This window comes from Lutra lutra, chromosome 10 (genome assembly GCF_902655055.1).
Source record: "Lutra lutra chromosome 10, mLutLut1.2, whole genome shotgun sequence".
Classification (NCBI taxonomy): Eukaryota; Metazoa; Chordata; class Mammalia; order Carnivora; family Mustelidae; genus Lutra; species Lutra lutra.
The window spans coordinates 105,804,759-105,827,883 of NC_062287.1; the positions used below are offsets into that span (position 1 = coordinate 105,804,759).

At 52.0% G+C, this 23,125-nt stretch overlaps 3 protein-coding genes and 1 long non-coding RNA gene across 5 annotated transcripts; 2 read left to right on the forward strand and 2 right to left on the reverse strand.

The window, feature by feature from the left end:
• TMEM179B (transmembrane protein 179B) lies at positions 1 to 2,431 on the forward strand. 2 transcript variants are annotated; one of them, XM_047693964.1, is made up of 5 exons: positions 1 to 155; positions 1,213 to 1,400; positions 1,485 to 1,619; positions 1,792 to 1,870; positions 2,080 to 2,431. In XM_047693964.1, exons 1-5 carry the CDS (start codon positions 15 to 17, stop codon positions 2,239 to 2,241), a joined length of 705 nt encoding a protein of 234 aa, XP_047549920.1. In that variant the 5' UTR covers positions 1 to 14; the 3' UTR covers positions 2,242 to 2,431. The 2 variants fall into 2 exon arrangements, with proteins under 2 accessions (XP_047549920.1, XP_047549921.1); XM_047693965.1 differs by having other exon boundaries at positions 1,792 to 1,941; positions 2,080 to 2,219.
• Positions 2,432 to 2,520: 89 nt separating this feature from the next.
• Positions 2,521 to 12,253, reverse strand: TMEM223 (transmembrane protein 223). The gene is made up of 2 exons (XM_047693966.1): positions 11,924 to 12,253; positions 2,521 to 2,961 (listed from the first exon to the last, which is right to left on the reverse strand). Exons 1-2 carry the CDS (start codon positions 12,219 to 12,221, stop codon positions 2,669 to 2,671), a joined length of 591 nt encoding a protein of 196 aa, XP_047549922.1. The 5' UTR covers positions 12,222 to 12,253; the 3' UTR covers positions 2,521 to 2,668.
• Positions 5,903 to 13,237, forward strand: LOC125080112 (uncharacterized). The gene is made up of 3 exons (XR_007121211.1): positions 5,903 to 5,913; positions 9,731 to 9,739; positions 13,108 to 13,237. It is a non-coding gene; the product is annotated as an uncharacterized LOC125080112 (long non-coding RNA).
• Positions 12,377 to 23,124, reverse strand: NXF1 (nuclear RNA export factor 1). Its single transcript, XM_047693954.1, has 21 exons — positions 22,943 to 23,124; positions 20,581 to 20,764; positions 20,214 to 20,367; positions 19,385 to 19,468; positions 19,163 to 19,267; positions 18,971 to 19,051; positions 18,793 to 18,862; positions 18,560 to 18,648; positions 18,325 to 18,432; positions 18,042 to 18,151; positions 16,192 to 16,228; positions 15,600 to 15,668; positions 15,467 to 15,522; positions 15,242 to 15,349; positions 15,050 to 15,108; positions 14,827 to 14,942; positions 14,673 to 14,715; positions 14,052 to 14,124; positions 13,334 to 13,516; positions 12,844 to 12,904; positions 12,377 to 12,719 (listed from the first exon to the last, which is right to left on the reverse strand). Exons 1-21 carry the CDS (start codon positions 22,968 to 22,970, stop codon positions 12,681 to 12,683), a joined length of 1,857 nt encoding a protein of 618 aa, XP_047549910.1. The 5' UTR covers positions 22,971 to 23,124; the 3' UTR covers positions 12,377 to 12,680.
• Position 23,125: the final 1 nt, after the last annotated feature.

Sequence of the window (23,125 nt, forward strand, 5' to 3'; positions counted from 1 at the left end):
GCGTGCCGCGCCGGATGAGGCGGGACTTGGGCGGTTGGCTTCCTGATGGCGGGGCCGCCATGGCGCTGCCCTGGCTGCAGCGCTTCGAGCTCTTGCTCTTCACCGCCGCCTTCCTGTGCGGAGCCGTGGCGGCCGCGACCCTGACCCGGACCCAGGTGCGGGGCGGGGCCGGTCCGGCCTGGGTGTCGGGGAGGTGGGGTGGGATGCTGGTGCTGCTGTCCGGGTCGGCCTGGTCCCGTCGCGCTGCTCTTCGGAGTCGGTGGGCCGGGTGAGGCCCGGCGGGCGCAGATCGCGCTCTGTGGCCTCTCCGGCAGGAGTTCTGCTTCACAGCCGTTTCCTTGCCGCAAGGACGAGTCCTCAGGATTGACTGACAGCACCAGACATAGCCCGGCCTGGTGGCTTCGGCTGTATAACCTTAGCCTAGTTCTGCAGCAGAATTCGGTCCAGGCCCTCCCTTCATCTTTTTTTTTAAGATTTTATTTATTTATTTGACAGAGAGAAATCACAAGTAAACAGAGAGGCAGACAGAGAGGAGGAAGCAGGCTCCCTGCTGAGCAGAAAGCCCGATGCGGGGCTCGAACCCAGGACCTGGGATCATGACCTGAGCCGAAGGCAGCGGCTCAACCCACTGAGCCACCCAGGCGCCCCTCCCTTCATCTTTTAAATCAGACACTGTTGTGCCGAGCTCCGCTAGGAAATAAAACCTAGGGTGGTGGAGACGCCGGGCTAGCGCAGGATTGCAGCCCAGTGTGTGTGAATGACAAAACAGCCATGTAGAAGACCCCCACCGAAAGCCCAAGGGTTTTCCCACCCAGGCAGTCGTCTTCGTAGACCCAGGGACATGGAACCCTATGAATACGAAGTAGGCACTATTAGTTGGTGGTTTTTTTAACGGATGAAAAAACATCGGAGATAGCTGAAGGTTACACAAGTCCTGGTTTTACTTTAGGATTTCTGCAGAGGGGAGACCAGAACTTGTGAGGCATCTCCGGAGCTCACTGTCTTTTATATCCACCGTCTATTTCCTGATCCTTCTGGCCACAGCAGGTTTGACTTCCCCAGCAGGCCCTCTCCATCACTACTGGCCCAGAAACAGGAACTGACAGTGCATCTAGAACTTCCTAGGGTAGCCCTCTCCTAGATTATCCCTCACACCTGCTATGAGCCTGCGCTGAGGCGCTAACCAGACATCTCAGCAGCTTCTCTTCACAGGGCTCCTTCAGTGGCCGCTGTCCCCTGTATGGTGTGGCCACCCTGAATGGCTCCTCCCTGGCCTTAGGCCAGCCCTCGGCCCCATCCCTCTGCTACTTTGTGGCTGGGGTCTCTGGCCTCCTGGCCCTCTACTGTCTCCTGCTTCTCCTCTTCTGGGTCTACAGCAGCTGCATCGAGGACTCCCACAGGTGATTGCCCTACCCGGAGGGCTGGGGGTTGAGCTGGGAGAAGTCCCATCTCACCCACAAGGCTGGTTTTCTACCTCCTCATAGAGGCCCTATAGGGCTCTGCATAGCACTGGTCATCTCCGCTATAGCCATCTTCCTGGTCTTAGTGGCTGCCTGTATCCTTCGATTTGGCACCCGTTCTCTCTGCAAATCCATCGTCTCCCTGAACATTACAATTAGGTAATGGGAGAGGAGGGGACCCTGGCTGGGGCTGACTGCCTTGCATCCACAGAGGGGACCCTGTAACTCCCTCTCTGTCCCTGTCAGTTGCTCCCATCCTGAAGGGCACCTGGGCATGGGAGTGTCGGGTATGTTCTGCCCTTTCTCACCACCGTCTCTCTTGACCTTGCAGCTGCTCTGAAGCCCAGAAAATTCCGTGGACACCCCCTGGAACCGCCCTGCAGTTTTACTCCAACCTACACAATGCTGAAGTGAGGTCCCGGGATATGAAAGACTGGTTCGAAACCCAGGGATTCCCAGATTCCTATAAGCATCTGTAGTTGTAAGGGTGTTTTCCAGTGAGAGGCTGTGAGGGGCTGAAGGGCTTTCAGCCTGACAGCAAACAGAGAATGGTGGTTCTTGGGTGGGACTGGATTTGAGATGGCCACACTCCTCACACTCCTGTTCCTGTTTCCCACAGACCTCTTCTTGGGTGAATCTGGTATTGTGGTGTGTGGTCTTGGTGCTTCAGGTGGTGCAGTGGAAGTCCGAAGCCACCCCATACCGGCCTCTGGAGCGGGGCGACCCTGAGTGGAGCTCTGAGACAGATGCTCTGGTTGGGCCACGCCCTTCTCATTCCTGAAGAGGAACCAAAGAATGCTTCCTGCAGCCAAAGACTGCCCAAGTGCCTATAATCCTGCTGTCCCCTCCTGGCCCTGTTTATGCTGGGAGCCTGTTTTCCCTCCACGAGGGAAACATGATGATAGCCCCCACCCCCACCTCTCTTCCTACAGCTCTTTTTGTAACAGAATATTATATTACTTTCTTCCTTCCTCTTGGTACTGAGTTCTTGGTGTTAAAGCACTGTAGACAGGTGGATGGGAGGACAGAGCTCAACAGACATGTAACAAAAGGCAGAGGTTCTGTCAGTTGCCCTTTTGATGACTCCTCTTTTATTTGCTGTTCATGAACCTTGGGTGCCCTTGTGTCGTGACCCTGATTGTCACCCTATCTCTAAGGTTCAGTTTTTAGTCCCCTCTGGGAGGGGTGAGCGACCCACAATGGTTTCTTCACAAGCTGCGGTAGGCACCCACAGTATTGTCAAAGAGTTTTGTGTTGGGGAAGTGTCCAGCTTTGTCTAAGAGGAAGTAGAAGCGCCGGCCTTTGATCTTCAGAGGCAGCATAGCAGGGACTTCACCACGGTGGGCCATGCAGGATACCTGGTTCAAAGGGACGGTGAAGTGAGCACCCAAGCCAAAGGGGGCATGAGTGGTGAGGGTCACCTGCTTTCCTCCAGCCCGCAGCATCACTGAACGCACAGAACGGAGGGAGAAGAGAAGACCAGCGCCGAGTACCAGGGTACCTGCAGGAAGACCAATGTTTGGGGTGAGGGATTTCTGTTGAAGAGCCAAGCAGCAACCTTAACAGTGCCCCTGAATTAAAAAAAAAAAAAAAGTTGCCATTGTAAGGGCCTACTTAGCCAGAGCGAGCCATTTTGTTGTTTATGCAGTAAACTTAGATTGAACCTGCCCCTTCCCCCCAAGAGGAAAGCGCTTAGAAACAGAACTGGTGAAATACGGCCAAAGAGCTTCAATTAATGGAGCATAGATACCAGGACATGTCAGGCTGGGTAGAGATAATGGAGTTCAGATACAAGGACGTGTCCGGCCAGGTGGAAACGTCCAATCAAGGGAAAGCGCACTTATTACCTCCCTACCCGCCAAGGATGAGCCAAGCCAGGTGGAGACCTCCAATCAGGAAAGCACCTCCCTAACCACCCAAGAATGTGGGCCCTGCCTTTTGGGCGCCAATTCTTTTTATTTTTTTTTTTAATTTTTTAAATTTTTATTCATTTGACAGAGAGAGAGAGAGATCACAAGTAGGCAGAGAGGCAGGCAGAGAGAGAGGGAAGCAGGCTCACCGCTGAGCAGAGAGCCCGATGTGGGGCTCGATCCCAGGACCCTGAGATCATGACCTGAGCCGAAGGCAGAGGCTTAACCCACTGAGCCACCCGGGTGCCCCTTGGGCGCCAATTCTGACCAGAGTGATAGGCTAGTTCAAATAACTACTATAGGGTGAATTGTAATTCAATTGGCCACCTGTGTGTGGTCAGGCTCAACCACATGGCTTTACTCTATAAAAGTTAGTCTGTGAGGCTGGGAGGGGTCGCCTCTTTGCAAGAGACGGCCCTGGCCTGTCAGTTTGATTCTTGATGCTTGGCGCGAAATAAAGCTTTGCTTGACCTTCGCTTTGTATCAGTCTCGTCCTTTTGCCTACGGACCCTTTCAGTGGGGGCTCGTTCGGGATAAAACGGCGAGGACTGAGCCAGCATCAGAAAGCCTCTGGAGGTAAGATCTCAAGATCCCTTGAGATCCTATCTGTTTGTCTGTCTGTGGAGCTCCAGGGTAAAGCCCACCGGGGAGAAGCTGGACGAGGCATAGCTCCCCAGGGCTGCAGTGGATGCGGGGATGCCTCATCCCTCCAGCAGGGGGATGAGGGGGGATTGCCAGGGGGTACGAGCCCTCCCAGGCAATCGGGACCAAGAAAATCCCCAACAGTGGGTGCATCTAGGGGACCGAGAAAATCCCCACCAGCAAGCGTGTCTAGGGGACGGAGAAAATCCCCAGCAACCGCTGGGTCTACAGATGCATGTAGAGAACCGAGAAAATTCCCCGCTGGGTCAACAGATGCTCATAGGGAACCGAGAAAATTCCCTACAGTGGCAGGTTACATTTTTAAGCTGGGATTATATCTTGCACATCTTTGGGCTTAACATCTGGTTGAAGGCCGCTGGGTCTGGTTGTAGGGGGCCAGGTAACCCCCACCAGCGGGTGAGGGCCGCTGGGTCTGGTTCTGGTCTGTGGCTCGTCCTGGCGAGCATCTGTAGGGGGTCAGATAACCCCTGTAGGGGCCGGAAAAACTCCCACCCCCGGCAGGCTCTGGATGAGGGCCGCTGGGTTTGTGGTTGTCTTTGTCTTGTCTTTTTGTTTTCTGTTGTTTGTTGTGTTTGAAGGAATGGGGCAAGCAGAGTAAGGGGACTCTGATTTTCATCTCTCCGTTCCTACTCATAGATGTGGGGCTTCTCCCTCACTCATTTCGTGTGATAATGGCTATAACTGGAGCCAACTGGAGTTGGTCTAACTCGAGACAGAGACTTTAAGGAATATTCCCAAGCAGCTGCCGAAACTTCCTTTGTTTCAGGGAAGTTCCTTGCCCTCTCTGGCTCAATGTGGACTGCCTAGCCCCCTCCCCCTTGCTGGCGGGAAAGCATGGCGTCTGCTCCTCTGTTGGAGTTGATGAGCTCTAAAACCAGGAATCCTTTCTCTGCCTTCTGGCGGCACTTTGTTTCTTCTGTCTCCCCCTTCTTGTGTTTCTGCACCAACGTGCGTGCAGCCTGCATGACCAGCCTCTAGATCATGCACCGCGGCTCCTTCTCTCCTCACTGTCAAGCAGCAAGAAGAGCAGCCCCTGGACCCAACACCCCCACTCCAGATCCTCCCACCCGTGTCTCGGGTAAACATTCAAAGTGGAGTGGGCCCAGGTGGAACATAAATCAGTATTTGACCTAAGTTAAGTTTGTTGGTTTAATTAAGACAGACATGTCTTTTAAGTTATCAGCAGTAAATGTAAAACTTCAGAGTTTACTTAAGATCAAATAAGCTCTCATTATTTCTGTTAAAATCTGTTGAAATCTATTAGCAAAGAAATGACTAAACTGATGGTTAATTGTCTGTCTCAATTTTTTTTTTTAAAGATTTTATTTATTTATTTGACAGAGAGAAATCACAAGTAGGCAGAGAGGCAGGCAGAGAGAGAGGAGGAAGCAGGCTCCCCGCTGAGCAGAAAGCCCGATGCGGGGCTTGAACCCAGGACCTGGGATCATGACCTGAGCCGAAGGCAGCGGCCTAACCCACTGAGCCACCCAGGTGCCCCGTCTGTCTCAATGTTTTAATGGGTAGTTGCTGAAGAAGCTTTCAAAGTCTTTGCTAACCTGAAACTTTAAACCAAATGGGATAAAATGCTAGAGCGCTGGTTGCTGGAACTAGGTTTGTGCTTTTGAAATCTGTTGGTAAACATGTTTTGTGCTTAACTGATTCATAACTTTGCCATCTGAAGAATTCTGTTGTAATAGTTCACAATTGGTTAATAACTGACTAGAGGTTAAGGGGTTTCTAAGAGTACAAAATTCTGCTAAGCGTAACTAAGACTGATAGAAATAAGGGAAACAACTCTGTATGTAGAAAAAGTAGAAGATATGTAAGGACGATTTAAGAAATGGGAGTACATTTTGTTGAAGGTAAAAGAAGGTAATTTTGTCCTAAATGAGATGGTGGTTTAGAAGGAAATGGCTTGGGACAAAACCTGAATATAAAGGAAAGTTGTAGAGGGTTTGTGAAGGGAAATCTTCAGAAAAGGAATTTTAATATGGTCAGGACGGACAAGGAAGAAAAAAAAAAAGGGGGGGGGGGGAAGACCAGATGCCTGATCCTGTCTAAATAAGAAAGAAAGGAAAACAGCCTCCAAGGTGATTTAGCACTCTCCTGACCTGCCTCCACATAGATTATACTTCCAAGTGAAAGGGCCATTTGGCTTTGAGAGATTAAGAAAGCAGCCCAACCTTGAGAGACTGCAAAAATACCGTTACCATCCCCCATTGCCTGTAACCATAAAAACTCACTTTTTTTTTTTTTTAAAGATTTTATTTATTTGTCAGAGAGAGAGCGGGAGAGAGAGCAAGCACAGGCAGACAGAATGGCAGGCAGAGGCAGAGGGAGAAGCAGGCTCCCTGATGAGCAAGGAGTCCGATGTGGGACTCGATCCCAGGACGCTGGGATCATGACCTGAGCCGAAGGCAGCTGCTTAACCAACTGAGCCACCCAGGCGTCCCAAAACTCACTCTTATTTGTAAAGAGTGAAAGGGGAGACTGATCACCTCCCATTAGCCAGGGATACCCAGAGGTGGGGTGTCCAACCTGTTTGAATTTGAAGAGTGCCTGGACTGTGTGAATGTGTCTGTATAGCTCCAATGCTTCGGCTACGGAGTCTGAGTGGGCTGCACCCTGAGTCTCACCGGGCGTCATATGGCATAACGGTCATTTACTCCACGGAGTAACCTGGTCCGGGGTTTATACAGACAGACCTTAGCTAAGACAGCATTGAAAGACCCCCCCCCTCCCTTTGTTTGTGACATCATTCACAATGGGAGGGAAACCCAGAAAACTCATATCTTAAGACTGCACACTTAAAAAAAAAGGAAAAGACACTGGTATAGAAAAGCTGGTTTTCTCTCTGTTTAAAAGGATAAAGTTTTCTTTGGTTAATTGAAATGTAAATGGTTTTCTGTTTGCCTGCCCAGAAAATTCAGTTCCTATGTTTTGTTTTATCAGGTGTTTAACATCCCTAATTATATTTATGCATATTTTTTTTTTTTTAAGATTTTTTAAAAATTTATTTGACAGATCACAAGTAGGCAGAGAGGCAGGCAGAGAGAGACAAGAGGAGGAGGCAGGCTCCCTGCTGAGCAGAGAGCCTGATACGGGACTCGATCCCAGGACCCTGAGATCATGACCTGAGCGGAAGGCAGAGGCTTTAACCACTGAGCCACCCAGGCGCCCCTATTTAGGCATATGTTTTAAAACTTCCTAAGGTTTTAGCAATTGTTGACAAGATTTAAACCAATGATAAACCGGGGCGTCTGGGTGGCTCAGTGGGTTAAGCCGCTGCCTTTAGCTCGGGTCATGATCTCAGGGTCCTGGGATCGAGTCCCGCATTGGGCTCTCTGCTCGGCGGGGGGCCTGCTTCCCTCTCTCTCTCTCTGCCTGCCTCTCCGTCTACTTGTGATCTCTCTCTGTCAAATAAGTGAATGGAAACTTTAAAAAAATAAATAAATAAACCAATGATAAACCTTGGGTTGCAGTTGGGAAAATGCTATAACTACTCTAAAGATTCTATGCATTTCCTAAAGTTTTAATATGTTGATAGATCATCACCTGATATTGTGATTATAGAAATGTTACGTGTCACAGAAGTAACCTGATTTTCTTGCCAGTTAAATTGTAAATTCTGGGGGCGCCTGGGTGGCTCAGTGGGTTGAGCCGCTGCCTTCGGCTCAGGTCATGATCCCGGGTCCTGGGTTCGAGCCCCACATCGGGCTTTCTGCTCAGCGGGGAGCCTGCTTCCCCCTCTCTCTCTGCCTGCCTCTCTGCCTACTTGTGATTTCTCTCTGTCAAATAAATAAATAAAATCTTTAAAAAAAAAATTGTAGGGGCGCCTGGGTGGCTCAGTGGGTTGGGCCGCTGCCTTCGGCTCGGGTCGTGATCTCAGGGTCCTGGGATCGAGCCCTGCATCGGGCTCTCTGCTCAGCGGGGAGCCTGCTTCCTCCTCTCTCTCTCTGCCTGCCTCTCTGCCTGCTTGTGATCTCTGTCTGTCAAATAAATAAATAAATAAAATCTTAAAAAAAAATAAAAATAAAAAAAAATTGTAAATTCTGATCTCATCAGCTCTTTACCATATCTATTCTGGGTTTTTGTCATTTGTAATTGTTTTCATTCTCTTGTAAGATGAATTCTGCCTTAAAGGAAATTCATATGGGAAAAATTTCAGGACAAATACAGGTCTTTGATATGTTAAAATCCTGGGAACTGAAACGGGTAAGAACTTACAGAAGTAAAAACTGCATTCGGACTAAACCAGAATTAGCAACATGGGACTCAATGAACTAAAAGATTCTAGTGTCGTGTCTCTTAATGTTTTGTCTTATTTTAAACATTGCTGGTTCTCTAATGTTTGCTCTTCCAGACTAGGGATACTTTTTCTTAAGTTATCTGTAACTTACAGAGAGGTAAAAATATTGATTTGTAAACAAATCAAGGCATTCAACTTTTCTATGTGAACCCTCTGAAAATCAGAAGGTCTCAGTAAGTATTTTTTCTTCCATGGCAATCAGTCATTTGCATAAGTTCAATAAGAATCTGTTTTCCTTGTAACCGGACACTATTGGAAACTGGTTATTTTACCAAGGCTTTGACTGGGATGTCATATTTGAAAAGACTCAGATATGACCAAACATTTTAAAGGAACTGAGGTTGACTTTATGAAACCTGGAGGCATAAAGCCCTTTGGAACTGTTGGCCTGATACCGTGCTTACAGAGTTCCCAGCAGCCTCACCAGGTGAATAAAGAATGTCACTCCCTGGTAGGGGCAGAGCCTCAGGAAGAGGAATTCGCCCAAGTCGACGGGTGTTACAGGCATGTCTGATGGCAAGTATGTGGCTTGGCTTCTGGTCTGGAGAGGCTACTAAAAGTTCAACCTAGAGATTCCTTATAAAAAGTTCCAACAAAGCAGATTCTAAAATATCTATGATTACTTACTGTTCTTGCTGAGCTTATGTAAATAATAGGCCAAGTTTGTTAAAACTGGACTTGTTTTTCAAGTAAATTAGTCCTAATTTGGCTATCTCTGGAAATGAGGATTATTTTAGAGAGAAAAATTGTTTTTTTTTTTTTTTTTTTTAAAGATTTTATTTATTTATTTGACAGAGAGAGCTCACAAGCAGATGGAAAGGCAGGCAGAGAGAGAGAGAGAGGGAAGCAGGCTCCCTGCTGAGCAGAGAGCCCGATGCGGGACTCGATCCCAGGACCCTGAGATCATGACCTGAGCCGAAGGCAGCGGCTTAACCCACTGAGCCACCCAGGCGCCCAAAAGAGAAAAATTGTTTTAATAACCTACCTTTATGGATGTTAACTTCTAGATTTGGTTGTCTTTAAATGTTTGTTTGCCTAAGCTAGACAACTTGAGGTAAACTTTAGAGGAAGACTTAAAATATTTACAAAAATGGGTTAAACTAGACTATGAAGGGGACTGGGCTGAGACTAGAAAAAAATTAGTAAGCCAAATACATCAGGGCACTCATTTGGGGACACGCAAGCTTAAGGAGCTTATGGGCAAGCAGTTTCAGGTTTCTAAATTATGGCATATGATTCAGGATGTGGTTAATAGATGGGCTCAATGTCAGGCGGTAAATGTGGGAAGAACTAGAATGGGAAGAGGGAAAAGAGAAAGAGGTAAGGAGCCAGGAATTTATTGGAAAATGGATTTTACAGAGATAAAACTGGGAAAATATGGACACAAGTATATATTAGTTTTTGTGGATACCTTTTCGGGCTGGATAGAGGCTTTTTCTGCCAAACATGAAATGGCAGGAATGGTAGCCAAAAGCTACTAGAGGTTTGGGTTACCTCTCGTGATTGGGTCAGACAATGGCCCTGCATTTGTGAGTTCAGTCTCACAGGCATTGGCCAAGGCCATGGGCACTAATTGAAAACTACATTGTGCCTACCGGCCCCAGGTTCCCGGCAAGTAGAGAGAATAAACTGGACTCTTAAAGAGACCTTGACAAAGCTAATTCTGGAGGCTGGTGGTGGATGGGTGGCTCTCCTTCCTTTCACCCTCCTCACGGCGTGATGTACACCCTATTTAAACAAGATGACCCCATTTGAAATAATGTTTGGGAAACACCCCCACCCGCTCTGCCCTCAGCTACAAGAGGTTGCCCTAGCAAAAATGATTGGTCAGTCTGTACTCCAGTCACTGCAGGTGTTACAGTCTGTCTAGCCCACACAGTGATCCCAACGGCCCACACTAAGACAGAGACGGAGCTGGAACCACATCCTTACCAACCCGGGGACTTGGTTTGAATATGTCACTACCAAGTGGGAAACTTGGAGCCTCACTGGAAGGGGCCTTTACTGTCATCCTGACCACCCCCACGGCAGTGAAAGTAGAAGGCATCCGGGCCTGGATTCACGTGGGTCACGTCAAACGAGCCAAGGACGAGGTCGCCCCCCAGAGATGGAAGCTGCTGCCAATGGACCCTGCGGATGGTGGACTAAAGCTAAGACTCAAAAGACTATGAGTTCATTGTTGCTCCTATTGTTACCTGTTTTTGTAAGAGCTTCTAAGTCACCTCATAAGACAGAAAAGTATAGGTGGGAAATTAAACAAACGGAATTAGGAGAAATGGAAAAGGTTATACAAAGCGGTGAATGACTAACTCATCAGCCGACTGTGCAATTTAATGTAACCTTATGCCAATTGGCACCCATTAACCCCTATTTAGATGCCTTATAACCCCTTACAACAGAAAAACATAGAACTGGCTAGAAAGTCAAGGATTTGACTAATCTCCAAAGAAAGGGGGGGAATGTAAGGGCCTACTTAGCCAGAGCGAGCCATTTTGTTGTTTATGCAGTAAACTTAGATTGAACCTGCCCCTTCCCCCCAAGAGGAAAGCGCTTAGAAACAGAACTGGTGAAATACGGCCAAAGAGCTTCAATTAACGGAGCACAGATACCAGGACATGTCAGGCTGGGCAGAGATAATGGAGTTCAGATACAAGGACGTGTCTGGCCAGGTGGAAACGTCCAATCAAGGGAAAGCGCATGTATTACCTCCCTACCCGCCAAGGATGAGCCAAGCCAGGTGGAGACCTCCAATCAGGAAAGCACCTCCCTAACCACCCAAGAATGTGGGCCCTGCCTTTTGGGCGCCAATCCTGACCGGAGTGATAGGCTAGTTCAGATAGCTACTATAGGGTGACTTGTAATTCAGTTGGCCACCTGTGTGTGGTCAGGCTCAACCACATGGCCTTTACTCTATAAAAGTTAGTCTGTGAGGCTGGGAGGGGTCGCCTCTTTGCAAGAGACGGCCCTGGCCAGTCAGTTTGATTCTTTTTTTTTTTTTTTAAAGATTTTTTATTTATTTATCAGAGAGAGAGGGAGAGAGAGCAAGCACAGGCAGACAGAATGGCAGGCAGAGGCAGAGGGAGAAGCAGGCTCCCCGCCGAGCAAGGAGCCCGATGTGGGACTCGATCCCAGGACGCTGGGATCATGACCTGAGCCGAAGGCAGCTGCTTAACCAACTGAGCCACCCAGGCGCCCCGGTCAGTTTGATTCTTGATGCTTGGCGCGAAATAAAGCTTTGCTTGACCTTCGCTTTGTATCTGTCTCGTCCTTTTGTCTACGGACCCTTTCAGCCATGACAGTCACATTTACCGAGTTCTACCCGACTCTCGTGTTCATCCTTCCTCCCCAGCAGCCTTCATGTACACCCCTGCTTTAAGGACAAGGAGACGGGTCCAGAGCGGTGTAACTGCTCAAGCTCGCAGTACCCCAGGCCTGTCCGAGGGCTTGGCGGGGGGGGGGGGGGGGGGGGGGGGGGGGGGGGGGGCGCTCCAGGTCGGGAGCCCGCACTGTCCTTGTGGGGCAGGGAGTGTCGTGTCCAGCCGCCCCACGTCCCCGTGGTGGGAGGCCAGCCCACGCCTTACCGATGGCACCGCAGCCGATGGCCAGGCCATAGCGCCAGAGAGCGGAGCGCAGGTCCAGGCGGCCGCGGTCTGCGGGCTCCGCGTCTGGAGGCAGCGCGCGGGCTGGGGTTCGGGCCAAGGCTGCCACGGCCAGGGAGGCCCAGAAGACGCCCTGGCCGGCGCAGAACAGCCCGAGGACGGCGAAGAAGCGGCCCCGTTCATGCTGGAAGAGCAGGACGTCCCGAGGCGGAGCCGCGTCGTGCAGGGGCCGCAGTGGGAGGAACACCCGTGCGGACCACCGCCTCCCCAGTGCCGCCATGAATCTGCGCAGCGCCGCTTCCGGGGAGGGACTTCCGGCCGGCAGCCCCACCCCCGAGCCTAGCAGCCTAGCGCCGGCACCCGGATCGGCCCCGCCCTGGCCCCCTACTGTGGGCAGGGGGCGAGGCAAAACAATGTAGCACACGGGACACAAAATACAACGTCACTCTTTTATCTTAAAAAGTAGGGCGGGTTCTGGGGTAAGTACACAAAGCACCTAAGTCCTTCAGGGAGTTTAGTGTCAGTTCTACAAAGTAAGCTTTGGCTTCCTGGCACCAGTGAGGCTCAAACTTCCAGAAGTCTTCCAGAAGGCAGGTGAGGAGAGGGATCCAGCGGCCCTTCCTCTTCCGTCACAGTCACGGGGTGGCCTTGGGGCCAGAGAGGCGGAGACAACAGCCACGACAAGACATCAATATCCAAGGGCTATTTTACAAGGGCTCCTCTGGGGGCAGGTCTACGATCACTTCATAAACGCCACTTCTGGGATCTCACCCTTGGCCTTAGGGAAAAAAAAAAGGTCAACAGAGCCAACCCCTTTCCCCCATCCCCCCTGGCTGGCTGGCTTGATCCTCTCAAGGCCCAGAGATCCCTGGTCTTTTTGTTGTCAAGTTCCCGAAACTTACCTTGAGATGAGTAAAGGCCTGGGCAGATATGGTATAGTCCCAGTTATTGTCCTGAAGGCACCTGGAGTGGGGGGAAAACAGGCAGCACAATCAGAACCAAAATGCACTCACCCTGCTCACTAAATGCCTCTTCACAATCCTTCCTAGAGAAACGCAGCCGTGTGTGCCAAAATTATATACATTCTTGCACTGTGTATTACAAATGAAAAATAAGTAAAAATTCAAATGTCTATCACTGGTCTACTGGATACAAAGGATAAACAGCTGTCAAGGTACTTTTTATAACGATAGGGTAAGACATTCACGGGGTAAGCAAAAAAAATAAGTTGCAGAACTGTAAAATTGTTGCTATGCTGATTTAGACATAGGCCACATTTTTTTTTTTTTACAGGCCATATTTATAAATTTTGGCTTTTAAAATATCAGGAGCACTCATTCACTCCACCTCTGCCTCCGTTTACCCCTACTCCTACGCATGCCCAGCACTTACTTCTGGGACCACTCAAGGTTCATGCCAGACTGGGTAGAGAATGCCTGCAGCATCTCCTGCTGCTCTGGGGACAGGGTGGGCACTGGGCTGGAGGAAGGGGTGGGTGCGGGCATGGCGAAGGCTCTCTGGATCTCGTCAGGGCTGGCATTCCGCACAAACAGCTCGTCGTTTACGATGCACAGCCTTTGGGACAAAAAGCACTTTAGACAGCCGAACAGACAGCCAACCTGAACTTCCCAACATCACTTCTGTTCTCACATTTGACACTTTTATAATACTGGACAGATTCTTTCAATGCCCGCAAAGCTCCCCTCCCCACTCGTGGTCACGTTTTATCATTTGTGCCCCTTCCCACAGAACCCGCGTGTGGGGGCAGATGCCAAACACACTTGAATTACACATTCTTCCCCAACTCAGGGCAGTTCTTATCACCGTGGATCTTCAAGACAGAACAACGAAGTAAGTAGCTTATGCTAGTTTCCCAGTGACGAAACCTGCTCTTTGCTCGACGTGGGGCAGCCAGGATGAAACACCCAGACAGGCAGTGTGGCTCCAGAGCCGAGCTCACGGCCGGGAGAGCCGCCTCCTGATGCCCACTTGCCTTTCTGAAATTCTGAAAATATCCTGAGGACTTGCTCCCCTTTTGCGTCTCCCACCAGTTTCCACATGCTGGCCACGGATTGGGACGGGAACCCCATGTGATAAGCCCAACTCTTACCCTGAGTTACTGGCAGGAACAGCGACAAACGTCCGGGTGAAGGCTCGCAAAGAATCCCGAGACTTTCCATCCACTGTAACATCAACAACAACAACGACCCCTCAGAACTAGCTCCACGTTAGGTTTACTAAAAGCTTCTCAATCCTGGTCTTACTCGATACGACTAAACTGAAGCAGACCAGACAGATGACCACATGTGTACATGGGAGGAGAGGGGAAGAGGCATGTCAGAGGCCAGGGCGAACCACCACCAGGTAGCCCACCTGGACCCTGTGTCAGTTGTCCCCCCCACTGACTCCCCAGGGCGGAGCTCTTACTAACTCCCTTCACAAGAAAGAATCGGAAGTGTGCAGATAATGTAAGTTGCCCACACATCCACGGGCTCAAGGCTGGAATGGAAGCCCAGACCTGCCTGACCCCAGAGTCTGTGTCCTCCTAATCCTCAGGCTTTTCCCATTTCCCAGACAGGAAAGATGAGTGAAGGGAGGCCTCATGAAGGCGGCTTGGGCGCAGAACAGGAGGAGGTCAGGGACAGAGAGGGAAGGCAGCTGAGAGTGCCACGGAAAAAAATCTCGCTGTGGGAGGCCCACTCTGCAAACTCAGGACCCCAAAGATTCTTACCTTCTTTGAAGACCCCGTTGACAGAAAAACACAGCAACGTACTCTGGAAGAGAAAAGGCATCAGTCACCATGCGGACTCCCGGCCAGATCCCGAGGCCCCCAGGCCTCGTAAGTGCTCCTTCCATCAGTTCCGGCTTTTGAAACAGGTGCTTACCGTCTGCGCGCTTATGTCTACCACAAAGGAGTTGACGTCGTGCTGGGTTTTGGGCAGCTCATTGAGGAAGGCCACGACGTTAAGTCGTGTGTGCTTCAGCAGCCGGAACCGCAGGGCTGTTGGGGAGGAGAACACAAGATCCGGGGCTGCCACATGCTGGCCCTGGGACAGAGTCCCGCCCAGCCCCCTTTCTCATGCTGTTGTGCTCACACCACGCACTTACTTGGGTCTTTGAGCTTCTTCACGTTCCTGCTATCCTTGAAGTACTCGGCCAGGTTGCTTCTAGAGGATTAAGTGGAAAAGGAGGCCCGGGTTAGAGCAGCATGCGCGCCAGCAGGGGCTCGCAAGGGCTCGCATGCGTGGTCCAAGGGCTCGCATGCGTGGTCCGGGGCAGGCGGCGGGTGGGGACACTCACCGGGCAGGGTTCTGGGGGGTGAAAGGAATGCTGAGGGAGCAGCAGGCCCCATCGTGGTAGGCATCCAGGAGCCGCTGCCGGTCCCCAGAGTCGTACACGGCATAGTACCTACGCAGAACAGAAGGGGAAGTCTGACTCCCCGGCTGGCTCCCCAGAGCTCCCCAGAGCGGGCTGTACTGTGCCCCGCCCGCCGCTCCCCAGCCTCAGGGCCTGCGGCGTACTTACTGCTGCAGGAAGTGCAGGACCAGACTCTTCAGGGTCTCCGTTCCGAAGTAGCTTCCCTGGAATCACACAGGTATCAGGACCACGTATCCGATCCTCTCCTCCCAACCCTCGTTCTAACTCTGCCCCTTCCTACCTTGCAGGGCGGTAACATTGTGGGGGCTTCGACATCAAAGGCAATTGGCGGGGGTAACTCATGGCCGTCCTGCAGGAAGAAGTGGAAGTCGGCAGCATGACCAGAGAGAAAAGACTGGATGAGTAAGGAGACGGGCGAACGAGGAACGAGGGCTCAGAAATCAAGTGTCAAGGACATGTGCAGAAGATCCAGGAATCCAGAGAGAGGCAACTTTTGTCTACCGGCCTCTTTCTGAAAAGGATCATAGCCTTTGCCAGATTCTCAAAGGGCTCCACGTCTCCAGATTACTGGTCATACAAACACACGAGAGGCGAGAGCTTCTGGGTGGGAGAGCTTGTGCTCATTAGAAAAACCATAACGGGCCCCCAGGTGGCTCAGTAGGTTAAGCGGTTGCCTTCGGCTCAGGTCATGATCCCAGGGTCCTGGGGTCAAGTCCCACATCGGGCTACTCTGTGGGGAGCCTGCTCCTCCCTTCTCCCTCTGCCTGCCACTCCCACCGCTTATGCGCACGCGCTGTTAAATAAATAAACCAAATATTAAAAAAAAAAAAACAAAAAAAGCAAAAGGAAAGAACAAAGAGCTACAGACTTACCAGGCGTAATAACTTGGGAAATCGTTCTCGAATGGCGCTGTCAAAAACGGGACGCAAATGAGTGACACTTCAGAGCCGCCGTGCCTCCTGAGCTGCTCTAGGAGCAAATACTCCAATGCCCAAGGGGCCGCCCACCCCATCCTGCTTGTCCTCTCACTCCTCCCCAGCCTCTGAGCCCCGGGAAAAGAGGCCCCACTCCCCACCTCACCCGGGGCACCCAGGAATGACCACCTTGAAGGCGGACCCTCTTGCTGCCTGACCCGAGCGCCACGAGCGCAGCACTCCCAGCCCAGGCTTTAAGCCAGGACCTCCTTCCCCACCCTGCCCCCCTTACCTTCCACCTACTCACCTGTGCAGCCCCGGGAGGAGGGAATGGGGTGGGAGCCCAGGGGCTCCGCTGCCTCAACAGGTATCCATCAGTTCTGCCCGGTCTGGCCATGGCCAAGACCAGAACACACCACAGGGATGGCACAGGATGTTGGGGCAGGGAGATGAACAAGGCGGGGTCAGGAGGAGGGGAGAGAAGAGAGAAGACAGGGAAGGAAAAGAAGAGGAGGAGAGAGAAGGTAGGATGGGGCCAGAGCAAGGGAGAGATGGGGAGATGGAGAGGAGCAGAGAGTAAGGAGAGAGAGAAAGCAAAGCAAAGGCGAAAGTGCTGCAGACGGCAAGGAGGCGTCCCCGAAACAAGGAAGAAAAAGGGAAGGAGACACCCGATACAGCCTTCTCCTTCGGCTGCCCCTTGCCCCGTGGCCCAAGGTACAGACGGGAAACAGCGCTTGCTGCGGCCGGAGGGCACATGCTGTCGGCCAGGTCTCGGTCTGGTGCCTGGGTCCCGATCTCAGCTGGGCGTGGGAAGCGAAGCAGCCGTGGGGGCAGGAGACCTCCCTCAGAAGGGGTGAGGGTTCAGGCCCCTGCAAAGTTGGGGGGGTGAGGGTCTGTGCCCCACCTCTGTTGGCCCCCAAGTTCTCTCCTGATGGCCCCTCTGCGACTGTGCCTGTCTTAGGTTGTTCCTTCCCTGAGGAATCTTACCCGTCTCTGGCTAACCAGCCATCCTCCGGGGCCAAGCAGGGTGACGTGAGGTGTGCGAGTGAGGGCGGGGCAGCGCCCCCCGAGAGGGTCAGTGCTCTGTCTCCTCGGTAGCCTATGCCCCCGTGGCCTCCACGCCCAGCGCCTGCCTTGGGCTTCCCTCGCCGGCTGGCGGGGCCCTGGCTCTGGTCACATGGCTTGGGGAACCCAGGTTTCTTCTCCAGGGAGGGCCCAGCTCACAGCTCCAGGCAAGAGAGACAGAGTGCATGGCACCAGCTCCGAGGAGGCCTCAACCTCAGCACGAGGGGGAAAGCCCAGGCAACCGCCTTGGGCACGTGGACCATGAGAAGAGTCCCTCTTGGCAAAATGACAAGAGGGCCCAGCACCAGACAAAGAAGGGAAGGCCCATCAACAGGAAGTCCCCAGAGGGAGGCCATTCTCGGCCCAGGGATACCAGGCTCTTGGCACAAGACAGCTCCACGTATGGGACATGTACGCAAGACACCCCCAGGTCACAGTAGAAAGCGGGAGATGCCCTTCCTGGAACAGCAGGGTGGGGAGACTCTAGAAAAGGCTGTGTTCGGGAAGAGGAAAGACCACAGAACAGCAAACAGGTAGTCAGGGGAGAAGGAAGGGAAGGAGACCTTGGGGTCAAGCTGGGACACACGGACAGACGAAGGGAGGAGCACGTGATCCTCCCAAAGGACACTTGGTTCCAGCTCAGGGCTGCACATCTCCTGCAGACGGGCACTGGTCAGGGTATATTAGCTCAGCCTCCCGGGGGGTGAAGGTCCCCAGGAGGGGAGACAGAGGCTACAACTGACCTGATGTAGGTAGACTGGTCTCGGAAGGTGTCGCACAGTGGGTTTCCGTCGAGCCACAGCTCTTCCAGCTTCAGCCCTTTTATCTTGTCCAACTCCCTCTCAGACTTCAACTGCGGAGAGCGGGGGAGAAAACAGCAGGCAGGAGACCCTGATAAGGAGAGCCAGCGAGACCCCCAGCCCCGAATGTCCCTCCCCAAGCGTCTGGAGCCTCCTGCCTCCTGCCGTCAGCCGGCGAGCCCTCTGCTCACCCCACCCATGACACAACCAGGCTCTCAGGTCTCACCTCATTCCCGGAGAGGTTGAGGATCTTCAGGCTGGGTGCTTTCTGCACAAGGCTGGACATGTCATCCAGCCTGTACAGCCTGTTGTTGCTCAAGTTCAAGGACAAAAGCTGTGGGCAGGGAAAAGTTGAGAGGAAGCTCTACTGACAAAGGATTCCGAGACACACCTGCCTCCCAACCCCATCCTACCTACCCCACCCGGCTTCCTCCTGTCTCAAAACTCAACAAAGGCCTCACCTCAGGGATGTTCTCCTCGATGATTCGCAGCGTAGCCGCCATGCAGCTCCTGCGGTTCAGGACAACATCGATGTTCTGGGCTACCAAGTCTTCAGGAAGCAGAAAGGAAGGAAAGGCAAGTCTGAGAGGGCTTTCCCAGGTTGGAGTTCGTACCAAACCACTCTCAGACCTTCCCCGCCTGACAGATCCCCCTCTGCCTCCACCTCCCTGAGGATGACTGCTACCGGCCCTACCTGGGTCTGAACGGAGCCCCTTGAGGTCAAGCGCTTGCTGGGAGCCATCATATCGTTTGCTCATGATTAGCTGCAGGGCAAGGAAAAGGGGCTGGGGGTCACTCGTGCTGTGTGGGGGGCTGGGGATGGGCGAAGTGGGAGGACCAGAGTGGAAACGCGTGAAGGGAGCCTGCCTCACCTTTAGCTGCTCGACCTGTTCTGGCTTCAGTTCGTTCTGTACCGAATGGGGAGGGGCAGAGGAGTTGATGATGATCGATATCTGGAGGCGAGATGGGGAGGGCAGGGTGAATTCCAGAAAGGCCTGAGCTGGGGAGGGAGGGAATTCCTGGCCAAGACCAACCGTCAGGCAGGCCAGGCCCTTTATACATACCCTTCGGTTTTCCTGATCCACAATCTTATAGTTGACGGCCTTCAACGCAGAGGCAGTACTGGCATCCTCAACAAAAAACTGGGCCCGTGTGTTTTCATAGTGAAACTGCACGAAGAGGAAACAGGAGCGTGTGAGACTTGGAGCCCAGGGTCCCCCCCCAGTCCAGCTGGCCCCTCACCTTCCTTGGTGTCCCCCCAGCCACGAAGGCCTAATCTCACTCACCTCAATGGGGGTGAAAGGGACATTGCACTTGCTCTGAATCACGCTCAGGAGCCACGACTTATCGTACTTTCTGCCATAGGGAATCTAGAGGACAGAGAAAAGGGTACGACATGTAACGCAGGCTGACTGGCAGACCCATCCAGTGCTCCTTTCGTACCTGCCAACTTTCCCAAGATTTCCTGAAGAAAGGGCCAGTTAAAAGTTTTTTACTCAAGTCAGACACAGACTGCTTACTCTCCTTTCTGTCCATTTAAACTTAGTATTTCTCAAGAAAATAAAACTTTTTGGGTCTAACAGGTCCAAGACATGATTTAGACCTGGCCCACCCCTCAGGGGCCTTAAGAGACCCCAAACCCCACATTCGCCTTGAGACACATGGAGACATTCAGAGCAGTTCCTCCACTTCCCAACGAGTTAATCATGTTTTCCTTTAGACGATGCCCCCATCCCCCCACCCCCATCTTGCTTGTCACTTCTACTCCTTTCCTGAACCTGCTCTTAGGTGTTCTAGGAGAAAGGATGGACTACTGACTGTGGAGAAAACAACGGAGACGATTGACTTTGTCACGTGAAAAGTAAAGACCTTCACTCGGAGCCCAGCCCCCTCTCCCTTGCAGCATCTACTTCCCCAGACACTCACTGTAATCTTTTTTTTTTTTTTTTTTTAGAGGGGGGTAGGTGCAGAGGGCAAGAGAGAGAATCTCAAGCTGGCTCCACACTCAGCACGGAGACCATGACACAGGACAATCTAGTGACCTTGAGATCATGACCTGAGCCGAAATCAGGGGTGGCTTAACCCACTGAGCCACCCAGGCACCCAGACACTCACTGTAATCTTAAACCAGTTTCTTGAGGTCCCATCCTGGCTGGTGCCAGCTCCTCCTCTCTCTGGAAGAGTTCTGTCTCTCCGCACAGTAACATGAATGCGATCTCGATCGTGCCAACTGTCACCTCGACGGTTGGGTCGGGAAGGATAGGGGTTGCTATGGGAAAGCAGAGAATAAAATGTCCACAAACACTAGGAATGTCTTCTCGAAGGCTTCCCACACTGTTGTCAGGACTGCGGTTAAGACTGTTCAAGCATTAACCTGGCCCTGGCATCTCTCACTTTTAGAGGTGGGAAGAGAAATGGTGTGGGCAGCAGAGAGCCAGATAAGTGGGTCACTAAAATCAAACCAGATCAACTGGTCACTTACTGCCGTATTCGGGGAACATCTTGGGCATCACTCATTGCCACATCTCTGTCATCTTCCTCCAGGCGGGAAGATCGAATGCCAGACCCTCCTCTTCCAGACCTACGGTTCCCCTCACCATACTTCCACCGGAAAGGACCCCGGCCTTTCTTTCTTCTTTGAGGGAAACTAACGCGGTCATCGTGCTCTGGGGTTAAAAACAACATCGATTAGAAAACACGTTGCTCATCCAGCTACCCTACTGTGGCGATCACAGCATCCAGCAGCCTGTGTTATCGAATGACATATACACCAACTACGAGCCCACTTCCACACAAACTTCTGTCTGTTGAGAGACAGAACCCTCTCTGTGGCTTGGCAGCATGGGGGAAACATTACTGGAAGACAGTGTAGAGCTTTAGAAAAATGAGTCAGAAACTGGAACCTAGAGAGAGAAGAAGCACGATGTGGAAGTGTGAGAAGAATGTGGACTCGGTGTGGAACTGGAAAGTCACATGAAATCTGCTTGCTCTTGGCTTCCCAAATCTATTACACCCTTCTCAAAATCTGGATGGTGACCCCTCTCACATCTCTTAAAACCAATCAATCATAATGATTACATCAGCTTTTAGTAAACATGCTTCCTTCCTTTGTCTACAGAGTACAAATGTCGTAGGGTTACAAATATAATCAATTTAAGGGCTTCTTTAAAATTTTTTTTTTGGGGCGCCTGGGTGGCTCAGTGGGTTGGGCCGCTGCCTTCGGCTCAGGTCATGATCTCAGGGTCCTGGGATCGAGCCCCGCATCGGGTTCTCTGCTCAGCAGGGAGCCTGCTTCCTTCTCTCTCTCTGCCTGCCTCTCTGCCTGCTTGTGATCTCTCTCTGTCAAATAAATAAATAAAATCTTTAAAAAACAAAGAAAACAAAACAAAACTTTTTTTTTGGCTTCTTTAAAATTCTTGTTCTCAAACTGCCACACTGAAGTTTTGGGAGTGAGCTCTTTATTTCCTTGGCCAGAAATGCTTAAAAAAAAAAAAAAAAAAATTTATTAGAGAGAGAGAGCGCGCGCAAGTGAGCGCATGCACAAGTAGGTGGGGTGGGGTGGAGGTGGGGTGGTGGAGAGGGAGAAGCTATCTCCCCACTGACCAGAGATCCCAACACTGGTCTCTATCTCAGGACCCTGGGATCATGACCTGAGTCAAAGGCAGACGCTGAACCAACTGAGCCACCCAGGCTCCCCCCAGAAATGCTTTTTTAACTGGAGACAACTCTTAAGATTCAGACTCTAGCGGCAACTAGGGAGCTTAGCCAAGGGTCCTTCACTGCTCTCCAGGAACAGGACCCTCTGAATGCTGGTGTAGGAATGGCTTCTCAAAAAAAGGTCCATGAGGGATGCCTGGGTGGCTCAGTCAATTAAACGGCTGCCTTCAGGTCAGTTCATGATCTCAGAGTCCTGGGATGGAGCCCCTCGTCGGGTCCCTACTCAGCAGGGCCTGCTTCTCCCTCTCCCTGATGCTCCTCTGCCTACATGTGTTCTCTATCTCTCTCAAATAAATAAAATCTTAAAAAAAGAAAAAAAGAATCGACACCTCCCAAGAAGGTGTGCCTCATGCCTAGCAGGCTGCAAACAATGAACCTTAAGAAATGACTACAGGAAGTAAAAAACCAAACAAACACATGAATAGCAGACAAGGCTCATATTCACCGACAACTTTCTCCAGGTCCAGGCACTTGATACGAACGATCTCATTTAACATACACAAAGGCAAACTTAGGAAGTAACTACAGTCGCTACCTTCTTAGGGAGATAGAAAGATGAGGCCTGGGGGTGGAATTCACTCAAGCTTGGTGAAGACAACTCAGGACTCAAACCTCAGCTGTCATGTGCTCCTAACCACTTCTCTGGCCTGAAACCCTGCGCAGTGTTCGGACTAGCACAGCGAGTTGGTGTGGAGGTTTAAAATATTAAAGCCAAAGCCAAGGCCACGGGGAGGCGGGGCAAGAGACTGGACGCGATGGAAAAGAGGACACAGGTAGCCGATGAGCACGGCACTGACTCACATTAAAGGAAGAGTCTGGCCGCCAAACTGAACTGACAGGCATCAACCATCCACAAAGTTCAAAGGAATCTCGCCGCCCCATTGCCGGGCCGCCCGCTCCGAGCCCAAGCTCCTCGCAACGCCAGGATTCCCGCGTCAAATCGCCGGGCTCCCAGCCTCGAGTGCGGCCAGGCCCCCGGGTGGCCTCGCCCCCGGCCCGCGCCGCCGCCGTCCCCCGCGGACGCCCGGCCTCTCGCGGCCTCCCGCCCCGGAGTTGCGGCCTAGGCCGGCGCCGCCCACCGGGGGCCCCAGATCGCCTCGCTCCCCGCCCCTGAGGCCAGCACTGACCGTTGTAGGACTTCCCCTCGTCCGCCATGGCACAGTGAGAAAGCAGGGCCGGCTCAGGCGCGGGCCACAACGCCGCCAAACGACCCGAACACCCACAAGCGCCCCGGCCGAAGCGCTCCTACGCCCGGCGCCACCGCATTTATTCTGCGAACTGCGTCGCGCGCCGCCGACGTCCCCCTGTGG